This window comes from Mirounga leonina, unplaced genomic scaffold (genome assembly GCF_011800145.1).
Source record: "Mirounga leonina isolate KUSES-001 unplaced genomic scaffold, KU_Mleo_1.0 Mir_91, whole genome shotgun sequence".
Lineage (NCBI taxonomy): Eukaryota > Metazoa > Chordata > Mammalia > Carnivora > Phocidae > Mirounga > Mirounga leonina.
The window spans coordinates 24,951,004-24,965,370 of record NW_023270839.1 but is presented as its reverse complement, the minus strand read 5'-3'; the positions used below and the strand labels follow the sequence as shown (position 1 = coordinate 24,965,370).

General features: G+C 38.2%; 1 protein-coding gene across 3 annotated transcripts in view; it reads left to right on the top strand.

Annotated features, from left to right (window-relative positions):
• Nucleotides 1–14,367, top strand: part of CEP152 (centrosomal protein 152) — an 88,146-nt gene that overhangs the window by 19,958 nt on the left and 53,821 nt on the right. For all 3 annotated transcript variants that reach the window (XM_034993707.1, XM_034993709.1, XM_034993708.1), the window contains 5 exons: nt 770–909; nt 4,166–4,366; nt 8,796–8,943; nt 10,614–10,705; nt 11,539–11,702. In XM_034993707.1, coding sequence (XP_034849598.1) covers nt 770–909; nt 4,166–4,366; nt 8,796–8,943; nt 10,614–10,705; nt 11,539–11,702 — 745 coding nt within the window. The remainder of the gene's footprint in view (nt 1–769; nt 910–4,165; nt 4,367–8,795; nt 8,944–10,613; nt 10,706–11,538; nt 11,703–14,367) is intronic.

The window sequence follows — 14,367 nt, the reverse complement described above, 5'->3', positions numbered from 1 at the left end:
TACCTTGGCTGAAGTATTCCAATTCCCAGAGAGACTTGTGTTTAGCTTGCAGTACATTTTCTAAGCCTGCAAGTTAATGTAGGATTTTAATCCAAGTGAGTTAGTGATCCTGAACTCCTTTGGGCATGTCAAGGAGAAAAATAGAGCCATTACTGGGAGAAGCACATAGAGGAAACACAGTTTCAAGTTATAATTGCTTACTCTTCGTGCTTTCTGTAGTTTTGGTCAGTGGTGAACTTTTCATTTGTAGAATAATTTTGTGACTGAACTCTAGCTTGTTTCAAACTTAATTGATAGTGAAAAGGTCCCTTTCTGTAATGTTTATAAAATTTATTTTGAGAGAAGAACTTGTAAACTGTTACAGTAAAGTATGTGGGAAGAATTTAAGATTAGGTGAATTTAAAAGTTCATTGCATATATGCAATGAAAGCAAATAGTCCTCAGATTCCTTCTTTGATTAGCAGGGACTTGTCACATCTATGTAGCTTCTCAAGTAAACAAATGCTAAAATCATTGTTAGGAAATCTTGTGGTTCTCAAAAGTATACAGTAAGATTTTTGAGGGAAGTGGTTCTGTGTTTTTTCAGTTTTTTGGTACCACTCAGGCATTCTTTTTTTTGGAACTTTCCTGGTTTTCCCTAAATCAACTGAAGTTTACTATCTGAATTGCACCAACATTTATATGATACAGATCTGATATTTGATAAGAAATTGTGAAAATAAGTTACTATAACAGTAACTTATTTATATAAACATTTTTAATGTTGTAGATGAAAAGGATGGCTTGACCCTCAGCCTCCGAGAATCACAGAAACTCTTTCAGAATGGAAAAGAGAGAGAGATACAGCTTGAAGCACAAATAAAAGTTCTGGAGACCCAAATACAAGCACTAAAAGTGAACGAAGAACAGGTAAGTATTTGTCATGATTATTTATGGTAAAAGGTTATTTATTACAGTGAAAAGTTTACTTAACTTTTGGTAATGTAGGACTAAATTTAGCAGAACTTGCAGTTTATATCTTCTTCCACCATAAGCCTGCTTTTGTTTCCCTTACTTTGGAGGGACGGTGCTCACATCAGCCCAGGCACCTGCGCACCAGATAAAAGTCTGCAGGAGACCTCAGCTCGTCTCTTCCCTTTCATCCAGTCAGCTGCTACCTTCTGTTGAGTCTCCGCATTTCTGTCCACATGTCCCTGATTCGGGATTTTACCATTTGTTGTACAAGTGTCTTAACTAGTCTTTAGTCTTTTTTTTTGGTGGGGGTGGGGGGGGGGGGGGGGTGGGGGGGGGGGGGGGGGGGAGAGATAATCTTTTTTTTTTTTTTTTTTTTTTAAAGATGGAGAGAGATAATCTTAAGCAGGCTCCATGCCCAGCATGGAGCCCAACGCAGGCTTCGTTTCATGACCCTGAGATCATGACCTGAGCTGAAATTGAGAGTTGGACACTTAACTCACTGAGCCACTCAGGCGCCCCTAGTCTCTAGTCTTTGACTACTTCTCCAAATTCTCTCTTATGGCCAATCTTTCTAAAATACTGATTGTTTTTCCCTTGCTTAAGGCCTGACCCCACTTTACTTGTGGGATGAAGTGTGGCATGGAAATGGCCATGTGATCCTTGCCTACCTCTTCCCTTATTTTCCTCAAACTCAGTAGTGTGTGTGTTATTTTTATGTACTTGTATACACCGTCTCTTCTCACTGGAAGGTCCTTCCCCCAGCACACTCTAATTGGTTAACACCCCCTGCTCATGGGCTTCCTTTTCCTGAGTCTTCCCTGCCTTCCAGCACATAATAATAGATGGTCAGTATATGTTGAGTGAATGTTGTTGGTGAAAACTGATGTAACCTGTACATATTTTGTCTTACATATTTCTCTTTTCCGCTCTGATACTATCACGACTATAGTTTTATGGTGTGTTTTGAAATGTGGTAAACAAGGGCTACAGTTAGTATTCTTAAAAAAAATTGTAGCTCTTTCTCACATTTTCTTTTCTAAATTTTGCATATCAACTTTTTATGTTTGTAAAAAATCTTGTTGAGATTTTGATTGGTGAGGCATGAGGCATTGTGTTTACCATTTTATCGATGAGTTAATCAAGTTTTGGAGAGGTCAAAATTACTTGCCCAAGGTTACAAAGCCAGTTATTGACAAAACAGCAGCACCTAAATTTCCTGACCCTAGTAGACTTGCCTTTAAAGTGGTGGCACAGGGAAGCCTGGCTGGCTCAGTTGGTGGAACGTGTGACTCTTGATCTGGGGGTTGTGGGTTCGAGCCCCACGTTGCGTGTAGAGGTTACTTAAAATCTTAAAAAAAAAAAAGACAAAAGTGGTGGCACATTCTTTGATTAATGAGATAGATAGCCATTTAATGGTTGGAAATGGTCACAAGTCATTGGTAGCCAAGCTTGGTGGGGGGTGACTCATGAGAGTGATACCATTTTGGAGGTGGGGAAAGAGGGTGGTTAAAACTGAAAGTGACAAGCCTGGTGAGGGGTATTAAAGAGGGCATGTATTGGATGGAGCACTGGGTGTTATACGCAAACAATGAATCATGGAACACTACATCAAAAACTAATGATGTAATGTATGGTGATTAACACAACATAATAAAAAAAAATTGAAAGTGACTATAAAATCTGAGTTTGGTTTTGGATGAGATGTGTGCCTAGTTCTGAGGATGGTTTCATGAAAGAATTTAAACAATGCTGTCTCATATCTGGTTCCTTATCCTTCAGGTGTCAGCTAAAACAAGCCGCCTTATATCTAGAGTAGCCCATAGCTCCATATTCCTACTCTCCTTCATCATGCCATAGGCTATTACTCTATTTTAAAACTATCTGAAATGATCTCATTTGTTTACTTGTTATTGTTTATCTCTTCTCACTAGAAAATAGTAAGAGTTTGGACCTTGCCGGTCTTGTCATCATGTCCTTAAGTGCTTAGAATCCTGCCTAAGTTCTGCCTGAAGTATTCACATTATTTATTGAGCAAATGAATAAATGTCATAAGCACTTTAAACAGTATTCGAATAGTCAATCTCCGGAATAGAAATGAAAAATAAGCCTCATTTGAAATTTTAATTTTTGTGTAAGAGACTATGAGCATTTTTAACTTTTTGAAAATTGATAGTTCTTATAAAAAGTTGAATTGCTTTTATGTAGTAAAATGTTACAACTTTTAGATCTTTTTATAAGTTAGATGTTGCATGTATAAAAAATAAGGCATAATGAAAACAAAAGCAACAACAGAATCACCTAGTGTACTGATTTTCTATCATTGGCATAAATTTAATGGCTTGAAACAATGCGTAGAAGTCTGACATGGGTCTCACTGGGTAAAAATCAAAGTGTTCAACAGGGCTGTGTTGCTTTTTGGAGGCTCTAGGGGAGGATCCATTTTCTTGCCTTTTCCAGCTCCTGGAGGCCAGCGGCATTCCTTGGTTTGTGGCCCATTTTCATCTTCAGAGCCAGAAGTCACTGGTTCTGACTTTCCTGCCTCAATTTTCCTCATTTAAGGACCTTTCTGGATATATTGGGCCCACTCAGATAATCCAGGATAATTGTTTTTATTTTAAGGTCATCTAATTAGCAGTTTTAATTTGGTCTACAGCCTTACTTTTTCCCTTGCCATGTAACATAACATATTCACAGGGTTTAGGGATTAGGACATGGACCTCTTTTGGGAACCATTATTTAGCCTAGTACACCATTATTATTCAACAACTGTATAGGTACAGTTTTCAAAACTTTGTTGTTAACAAGTGATCGTTGACAATTTTTATCAGTCAAGAAACAGTTGTCATTTTTCTGTGACCCAGCAATTGGATTGGCCCCCACACTTGGCTCACAGAGCAATGCCAACAGCACTGGGACCACTGTTGTAGCAGCAGATTCCTTGTCTGGTACCCACATCGCTGTCATGCTGAGCAAAATCCTCCATCACTCTCCTCAGGTAACTACAGAGTGTTTTTCTCAGTGGATGTTTCCAGCAACCATGGGCCTGATGGGTCCCAGCTAGAGAAGTCTCAAGAAACTAAAGCCACTGTAGGGAGACCCTTTCCTTGTCTATATTCTTCTTAAAGGATGGTTGATTTTTAGCGTTACAGTCCATAAAGAGAGCACAGAGTCAAAATAGCGTAAACATGGCTATCCTGTGTGTATCCACTAGATGATTAAGAAGTCCAGGACAACTGAAATGGCTCTGGAGAGCCTGAAGCAGCAGCTGCTGGACCTCCGTCATTCAGAATCACTTCAGCGTGCTAGAGAGCAGCATGAGAGCATTGTGATGGGCCTCACGAAGAAGCATGAAGAGCAAGTGTTGTCCTTACAAAGGAAATTGGATGCTACAGTTACTGCGCTTAAGGAACAGGTTAGGATGATTTCACATGAGCAACTGTTCTAAACGAGTAAGGCTGGTTATTTTTTGTAACTGATATTTTGTGGTTCAGCATGCTTGCAGTAGGTGTTTATGAGTAAAACTTAAAAGCCAATGATTTTTAATCTGTGAAGATGTCCTGAAGGCTTAATTTTGGAAATTCTTTCTCTTATAATTGGTTAGTGCTTTCTCAATTCTCACAATACTAGTCCTTTATTTGTAGAGTATTTATACATACTGTTCTTGTTGCCCTAGAGTAAATCCATACTGAAAAGAGTGAGTGTTCTGGGAGCTGGTCTTGAGAGGTTGTCCTGGTAGCTTAACCAGTAGAAAGCCTTTCTTGGGCAATTTACCTGTCAGTAAATATTGTCTAGAAGTGGTTCTTGGGAGAAGAGTTAATTTTTGAGAATAATGTAATAACATAAGGAGGAAAGTCTGGTCTAAAATCACTGAGATGTGAAACTTGAGCATCTCTCACAGTCTGTATTATTTTTGCCCCAAAGGGAATAAAGTGTAAGATGAGGGTGACTCAGGTGGTGGGTTTGCTTGTGTCCCAAACAAACCCCAGGTAATCACTTGAACGAATAAAATTTCAGAGTGCACTTTTCTTCTTGTAATTTCAGAATTAATTTAACCCAAGGGAAAAGAGCTGAAAAGTAAGATGGGAGGGTATGGCCAATCCCACCACCCTTAAAATTCATCCTGATTTGGGTTGTTATTTTTTATTTATATGACTGACTAAATTTTTCCATGTGTTAGGTAGAAGTACATAAGATTATGTACATAAGTACTGCATTATTGCCAGTAATAATTGTATACCATGTTATTTTTATATGTGTTTATATGAGTTTTTATTAGATTTATTTTCCTAAATATACTTTTTTTTGTATAGAAAAATATTGTGAGTTTGGTGTGGAGGCTATCTGGGGAAAGACAAAGGCTATGCCAAATTATTGAAAAAATCTTTAGTATTTAAACAAATGGCATTTGAGATATAGTTTTATTTATTTTGGCTGTGTTTATGTAGTAGCATTAAAGTTAGTTGGACTTGGACAGTGGTCCTTCTTGGATGACTAGAGGGGTGGAATCTGGTGGCTTTTCCTTGCAGGGTTGAGAATCTCTCCATTCTCTGCTGACTTTGACATGTTACACAGGGGAGGGCTAGAAGAAATTCTTGCTGTGTTCAACCCCTGTGTCCACTCCATTCTCTGTTTTCACCACTACCCCCCACCCCACCTGCTTCAATAGAAAGACACTGGACTAGAACACAGAACAAAGTCTTGATTCTGTGCTGACTGGGCTTCAGACCCCTGAACCACAAATTGAAGTTGTTGATTAAGGTCTTTTCCACTGTTACACTCTGTGACTGATTTTATTTTATTTTTTTTAAACAGACCATACACTGATGTTAGTCTCTGGATATAATTGCATAGCTGCTTTGCAAAGTGATGATTCCAAAGTGTTTATAGTTTTTCCTTTTGGGAATGTTTCTTAGAGTATTTCTTTTGTGCTGTCAATTTGGCATCAGTTGGCTCAGCAGTATTTTTAATAAAAAGACAATCCATATTATCTTAGAATCCAAATTGAGATTCCTGACTAGAAAGTTGCTGTAAAGATCAACCAGGAGCTAGGTAGAGGTGCCTGCCTATAATCAGAAAAATCTATGAGTGTTCTATACAGAGGGGCTTGATTTCTTAGAGTAGCTGATAACCATACATACATTCTGCATTTTGCCCCTTGCCCTCTTTTTCTTTATAAAATTATTGAAGAGGTATATTAAATATTTCCCTTTCAGATAAATCTTTTCCTATGTTCCATTTAGCACATTACTAAGACAAATAAAACAATTCTTGGAAGATAGTAGCAAGGTACAAATAACTGGATAATTTAGTAGATGAATAAGTTTGCCAATTTCTAGGTTCTGAGCAGCTCTCACATAGTTACATACAGCTGTGTCCCTATGTGCTATAGTGTTAACAGAGTTTACACTACAGTGTTAACAGAGCCGATGTTCACACGTTGTGCTAGTTACACAGACTTTTAAACCTGGCATCCCCTAAGGCACTTTATGACTAGACGCCAGGGCTTTGATGGATCCTCTCAAATTGTGGGTATGATTTTCTTTTGGGTGTCAATAAATGTGGTTTTTTTGAGAAGACCCACAAACTTATTCAGCTTTTCCAAGAGGTTCATGTCTCCCCTTGCAAAAGGTTAAAAATCACTGCTTTGTGAAAAACTAGTTTTTGGTGGGAAAGGACTACAATTGTAAACTAATCATTATTATGATACTCAGCCAAAGCTTCTTGGGAGCTCCGTGTTCCTTCAGTGACAGAACTCTCTAATAGCAAACCATCTCCTGGACTCTCCCTCCTGTCTTCTGTCTCCCATTCATGGAAGTGTCATTTTCTGAGGTCTCTGAATGTCAGGTTAAGATCTCTGATTATCTCCTTGATGGTATAAAATCTTTCTTCATTCTGGTCTTGAAATCTGCAGCTTCGGGTGAAGTTGTGGACTTTGGTTTCTATGTCATGACTTTTGCCTGGTCTACTTTCCAACTTTCCTTTAACGTTATATTTAAAGGCTCCACTTGAAACACCTTCTCTTGGCTTAGAGATTCCCACAGACCTCTGTGTGGTCTAATCCTCATGTCTCTGTGCACTAGAAATCTGTTCAATTCTATTTGCTCCCATAGATTTGGCTATTATCTCTGTCCCCACACTTGTTCAGTCTTAAAGCTGTCTGCCTTTAACCATCTTGAGTTGAATGTTCTCGCTCAAGCTACCCATAGAAAAGAAGGAACCACTCATTTTGTTTCTTGGTATTGAAACTGAGCAGGTTTTTGAGTGTAATTGGTTTCCCTGAACTTGTCAACAGGAAACAATGTGGTTCAGTCGATCGTTGCAATATTGCCACAGTCAGCCTTCTCTTTATGTTTTTCAAATCTACCTTTTCTTGAACTTTCTTTTTGCCAGTTCTCAGTCTCTTATAAAAGTTATTACGGCCTCCCCGGCCCATAAATGTTGTCTCCCCACCCCTTCTCACACACACATTCACACTGTCATTAATGTTAGCCCATTCATTGTGTTTGCCATGTTATTTTGGCGCTTTAGAACCATGCTTTTCAAGCTGGCCTGGGAATCAGCAGCAGTGTGCCAAGAGGTTTGCACTGTTGAATAAACATGGAGCAGTTTCCAGAAGCTTCATTTTGCTCAGAAATTTGGTAGAAAAAATTTAAAGCAGACATGACTACATTACGAAATAGAATGCAAAATTCACATGAATTTTTTAACTAAAATAGGAGACTTCAGAGTCTTTCCTCCGCTTAATGATGCTGTCAGTATCCTTATAAGGTGTACCTTGTGTTACTATCCTTAAGGCATTTTTGGGCTTTAAGTTATCCAATGGATCAGGCCCCAGATGCCTTTTCTTTGCTTCAAAGCCCTTTTCTTTTTACCACTTATTTTCTTCAGGCCTTTTCAGGTAACTTTGGCCAATTAACTTACTCCTGCCTGTCTCATTCTCTGCCTTTCTTGTGGAATTCAGCCTGTGTAGTCTTTTTTAAATGAGAAGTGATGATTTCTTCTGCCTAGTCTTGGGACTTCCATGGCTTATTACTCCCAAACACCTTTTTCTTTTTGAAGAAATTTTAATATATTGTATACATGCTCCATATTTTTCTATATATTCCCTTACAGTTACACGAATGTGTGCACACACATACACACATTTATCCTGTCTGGTTTTCTTTGTAATTTATTTTTAAAGGTTGTTTGTTCCTTTGTTTTTGTAGCACTCACTGTGTGTAAGGCACTGCATAGGTACCTTCAAGGAGACTTTATTAAGAAAAATAAGACATGTAAAAGGTAGAAAGAAAAACAGAGAAACAGATTAAGTATAAAAGAAGTTCAGAAGAGAGTGAGATTATTTTTGGCTGCCAAAGTAGAATGAGCTTTTGGCTCTTCAGAATAGAGCGAGTTTCCATGTATTTATCTGAATCCTTGCTGTCTTGGGATACAGATTCCATGGTTCAAAGTGGTCTGCCTAAATATATATACATACACTTATACTGATAGTGTAACATGCAAATAGGAGTGTAATACATTTTCTTTGGCTTGAATAGAATCTAATTTTAGAATATCAGTGTCTTGTGATTGTAGAACAGAAAGGACTTTAGAAATCACTGAATTTAACCTTTATTAGCATAATTACAAAAGAAAAAACAGATGGAGAAGTTGATGACTCACCCGAGATCATAAAAGTTTGTTCTAACTCCCAGTCCTGTGCACTTAACCTTGTAAAAGAGGTGACGCTGCTCTGTGATGATTTTATGTTTGACCTAAAATCCAATTATGTATTATATTTGTTAGTTCAGTATTTAATAAGTGATCATGACAATGACTTCTTGAATACTTTTTCTACTTAGGAAGATATTTGTTGTCATTTGAAAGATCAAGTGAAAGAACTGGAAAGGAATCAAGAAGCAACCAAATTAGAAAAGACTGAGATCATTAACAGATTGACGAGAAGTCTAGAGGAGAGTCAGAAGCAGTGTGCCAACTTCTTGCACTCAGGTGGGTGTCCGGGATGGACTCTTGTCTCCCCGGGAGGCTAGTATAATGTGCAGAGCAAACATAGTAGGATCCATGAGTTATAAAAATCCAGCAAAGGCAGAAAAGATCGTCAGTGACAATTTTTTTTAGCATTGTTATCATATATGTATAAAGGTATACTGCATTTTCATTAGATAATTTAGAGAACACAGACAAGTACAAAGTAGCAAATACAAATAACCAATCATCCTACTACACAGAGATAACTGTTGCTAATGTTTTTAATGTATTGCCTTCAAGTGAAATTGAACACATACACATAGGTAATTCCCTGCTTCTGCACATAGTGCATTTTTGAAAACATACCAAAGCTGAATATACAAAAATTAAACAATAAAATATATGTTAGAAGGTAGGTTTTATCCTTGGGAAGTAAAAATGATTATGAAATCCCATTATATTTTGCTTTTTAGAATCAGTCTGATCATGTATTTCTGTCATTTTGTGAAACTTCTTTCTTTAATTTTTTTTTTTTTCCTCTCACACTTACCTGGTCAGTTGAAGCTAGGGAGTTATATTTTTGTCATGCTTAAGATTTCTCATATGGTTTCCATGGTATTAAGTTTGAGACATACACTGTTTGTCATTAGTTTCAGCAGTACTTTTATTTCTAATTCATTTTTATAGAATGACATTAGAGTAAAAGGCAATAAAATAATCGCATGTTTATGCAAACTATCCTACCAACAAAACTGCCCTGTGTACTGGTGAGTAGCTCCTGCTGTGAAAATAGCTCAGTGGTTATTCATGACCTGACATATGAAAGTCACACTTGGCATGTAAAGCCAATTCAGACTGTTGGTACAATGTGTATCAGAGTAGCTTACTCAGAAGTTGAAAGTACTAAAGTCAGAGACTGTCAAATATGTGTGTGTGTAGGTTTTGGTGGGGGCAAAATTGGCTCATACCCTGTTTGGACCCCCCCACCCCCCGTTCATTTTTGTATCCTTGTTTCACATGGTATTATTTAGTGAGCCTTTTTTCTTGCCACTAAAGGCTTTGAAAATACGATTTTCTTTAGTTGCATAATATGCCGTCATTACTTTGCTTAACCATTTCCCAGATGCTCATTTTCTTTTGAGGAGGCCCAATAAAGTCCCTTTTAAGGGAGCCTCCCGTAGTACATTTAAAACATTAGGTTACCGAAGTTTCCGAAGCATGGCCCGAATATGCTTTTTTCACATGTGGAGGTGGGGGTGGTGGAAATAAAAGCATTTCGAAAGCAGCTAAAGGCAGCAAGATGTAGTTTTCTTATTAGAGGGTAGAAATGGGTTCCAAAGAATTTTTGCTTTGGCTTTCTGTGAGTTGGAACGTTATGCTCCTATTAAAGGACTCGTGGAGTATTAAGGTCTGTAGACGTGGCTGATTTGATTCATAGCAAGGTCACAGTAGTCCCAAGTCTTCAACTTCCCAAGGACATATGATGAGCCACACTAAATGTGTAGACATGTTTTGGAAGTGTCTGGACCTCTGCCTTCTGGGTCCCACTGGCTACACCTTTGTGCTCCTAGAAAGGTAATGAAAAGGTAATAAAGCAAAACTCCACCTTCTGTAACCTCAGTGTTCATCTGTACATCGTGGGTACTTTGTCCCTTTACCTTTGGTGTACTCTATGACTTTTTTCCCCATAGGCTCCGTACAGGAGGTGGCTCAGCTACGGTTCCAGCTGCAGCAAGCACAAAAAGCACATGCTATGAGTGAAAACATGAACAAGGCTTTGCAAGTGAGTGTTGCCACTTGGAAGAGACTCTGTGGGTAACTGAATTAGGCAGTGCTTACATCACTTTTCTGAACCTTGGATTTCTTTATAAAAGAGGTAGTTGGACCATCTCCAGACCAGGCACTGAGAGTTGTTCACAGTCTCACCCACACAGTTAGGTAGTCAAGCCCAGGTCTGTCTTGACTGCAGCCGCAGCCCCCCCCCCCCCCCCCCCCCCCCCGGCCCCATCAGTCTGCCTGTCGCCTCCTTCACATGGCGTGTCCTTTCATTTCTGGGTGTATCCTGGAGATAAGTATATCTACAGGTGTGGGAGACCTGCAGTTTCACTGCGACTCTCTCACATCCTCCCCCAGCGCTACTTACATTTTCCACTGGAGGAAGAGTTCCAGTATTACCTCTGCTGGAAAGACATATTTTGCCTTTTCCCACCGGCAGACTAAAGTACAACACGTTCTTGGCAAACCAGTCCACTCTGTCCTCTAGAAAGCCAAAAAGTGCTGCTGTCAGTTTCTCAGCTCAAGGGACACTTTTTGTGGAGGACAAAATGTAAGCGAGGGAGGTGTGAAAGAAGCTCCTTACATTTGCTTTCTCGTTCATTTATTCATTTGTTCGTTCAGTTTACTTGAAAACTGATATGTGCTGGCCTTTCTGAAGTTATATATACATATATATAAAGTTATTAATATATATATTGTACACCCATGTTCATAGCAGCATTATTTTAGTTATTTTTAATGTATGTGAAGAAGCATTTCTGATCATTAAAATGAATTTTGAAGCATAAATGAATGATTCTTTCATATAAGAAAATAATTCTCAATAATTTTGTGTTTTAGGAAGAATTAACAGAACTAAAAGATGAAATTTCTCTCTATGAATCTGCTGCAAAATTAGGAATACTTCCAAGTGACTCAGAAGGAGAATTAAATATAGAACTCACTGAATCATATGTGGATTTGGGTATTAAAAAAGTCAACTGGAAAAAATCCAAAGTGAAGAGGTATTAAGAAAATCGTTTACTATAGACATTAATAGTACTGATGATACATGTAATTGAGTGGCACCAGGCATGACATGACTAGGTGGGACAGAAGGCTTTAGTTATTTCTAATGAAGTATAAATGTCTGAAATCAGAATGAACAGAAACCTCAACTATTGATATTGTACTGTCTTCAGTACCAATAGGTACATCAGTTTCAATAAGGTAAAAATGATGAAGTTGAAGTAAAGTTAAAATATACAGAGTAAATTCTATGACTCAGGTTATGTATCTTTTATTATTAAGGCAAGGACATATTATCTTTATTCATACTGTGTGTTGAAGGCAGGTACATGTCATTTATCAATGGCATGTGAGAAAATAAACATTAATTTCCCCTAGGATCTTTCCTGTGACCTTACTTTTAAAATGGGGATTCTGTCTTTTATACCACTGTTTAACACAGATACTTTAGCAATCTCATGAAAAGGGAGGGCCTTATCATCCCTTGTAGGGACTGATGGGGGAGGGAGTGGGGTGGTAGAAGAGGGAACACATTTTGGTACCATTAAACACTTAAAAGGTGAATGAAGGATGGGATGTACATTCTTGAGGCACTTGTGGTCTGGAAGGAGCTATGCAAGGCTCTGGGAGTAGAGTACAAAAGATGAGGATAAAGCTCTCCCTTCCAGCAGGGTGTTTACATTTGCCTGGGCAGGGAGAGGGAGACATACTTGTGAGCAGCTACGTGCTGTGTGCTACTCGTTATCCTTGACGAACAAAGAGGCATTTATCCAGTCATTCCTTCTGCTGGTGTAGGAGAAGGACGAAAGATGGGTGTTTGGCAGAGACTGCATTTAGGCTAAGGAGAGACTTTCTTGAATGCATTCAAATGCCAGACCCCCATGGGCCAGTCTCTAGTTTCAGACTGAGTTTACCATCGTTATTGTTCCAGGAAAGTGTTTATCACCTGTTGTGTTTCAGGTATCATGCAACTAAATACAAGTGTATGAATCTCCTGAAGGGTTTGCTCTACAATAAGTTTTAGAAGTTAAGTATTTTAATCCTGTGATTCCATTTTCAAAACAGTAAAATGACATTCAGAAAATTGAAATCTCAAGTGATGGGGTACTCCTGTGAAACAAGGTGTTAATTCAGTTTAGTAAGGCTCCATTTATCTGGAGGGTCAATCTTTAGGGACTCTCATCTTGACAGATTACAGCTGCAATCCACAAGGAAGCTAGGATGCAAATAGCACAACTAGCATATATGGTGTATTTAGTGGGAGCCACCCTCAGGCTTTTATCCCAGGGCCTTATTGACTTAGATTTGTTTGTATCCCGTGAGTTCTCTGAGTTCCTGACTGTAGAGTAGCTGGGGCAGAGGGCTAGAAGAGGTAATACCAGTGTTTCAGTCAGCTAGCTCGGCCTTAGCGAGGAGAAAACTACAGGAACTACAGCTGTGATCTACCTCAAAATGCCTACAGTCATGATCCTGAGTTTTGAGGAAAGCCTTCATCTTTGCTTAGTTAATAAAAGCAAAAAAGGATGTATATATTATATTTTTTAGACAGATTTACATAAAATTTTGAAGTTAAAATGTAGTTATCTGGAAAATTTACTGCTGTGAATGCCTTGTTTCCTGTTCATGCTAGATTAGTTCTAAATGGCTAGTGGAAAGAGCATGGTGTTGAGACCCAGATTTTGTTTTGATTTGTAGTTTTGCCATTTATCACTAGCTTTGTGATCCTGGGCAAGTTTCTTGGCTTTTCTGAGCCTGTTTTCTCATCAGGTTTTTTCTATTAAGTAGATTATAGATGTCCCTTGGGGGTTAAAATGAGGATTAAAATATAAAGGACCTCATATAATATGTTCTTGCACATATTAGGCGTTTATTTTTAATTTTTAAAAAAATTATTAGTGCACAAATGGGGAGGGGGAGAGAGAGAGGCTCTCAGGCAGACTCCCAGCTGAGCATGGAGCCCAACAAGGCTGGATCCCAGGACCCTGAGATCGTGATGAGCCAAAATCAAGAGTTGGACGCCTAACTGACTGAGCCACCCAGGCGCCCCACACATATTAGACATTTAATTGTTGATAGTTATTCCTATTATCATCTAGTACATGATTGGTTAAAATACACCATTGATCCAGTTTTCATATTAATTCTCTTTTAATTCAACATATACTTCGTAAAAGATTTTTGATCCTCATCTTAACCTTGAGGAAACATCAGATCTATATCTTCATTTTAGGGTTGGGAAAACTGGAGCTCAAAGGGCTGAACTTTTTTGCCCAAGAAGACAGACCATTAGCAGCAGAACCAGTCCTTGAGCCCAAAACTTTACTGTAAATCTGTTGGTTCGTATTTACATGACAATCAAACCTTTTTACTTTCAACTTCATTCTTCCTTATGTCTTGTATTTTAGAGGGTTAAAGATTCAGTTCATCTCAAAAAAGATTTTTCTCCAGTTTGTTATTACTTTATTTTAATTTGAGCTATAATTAGCCTGGGAATTTGGAAAATAATACATACATATGGTATGTAAAAATAATATGTTTTATTTTTTCAAGTAGACTTACTTCATCATGATATCTACTAAAATGTATTCTGCTTCTGCCCTTTAAATTTAATTAGTACTCATAGCCAAAATCCTACAGTAATATAAAGCACATTCCTGTGGA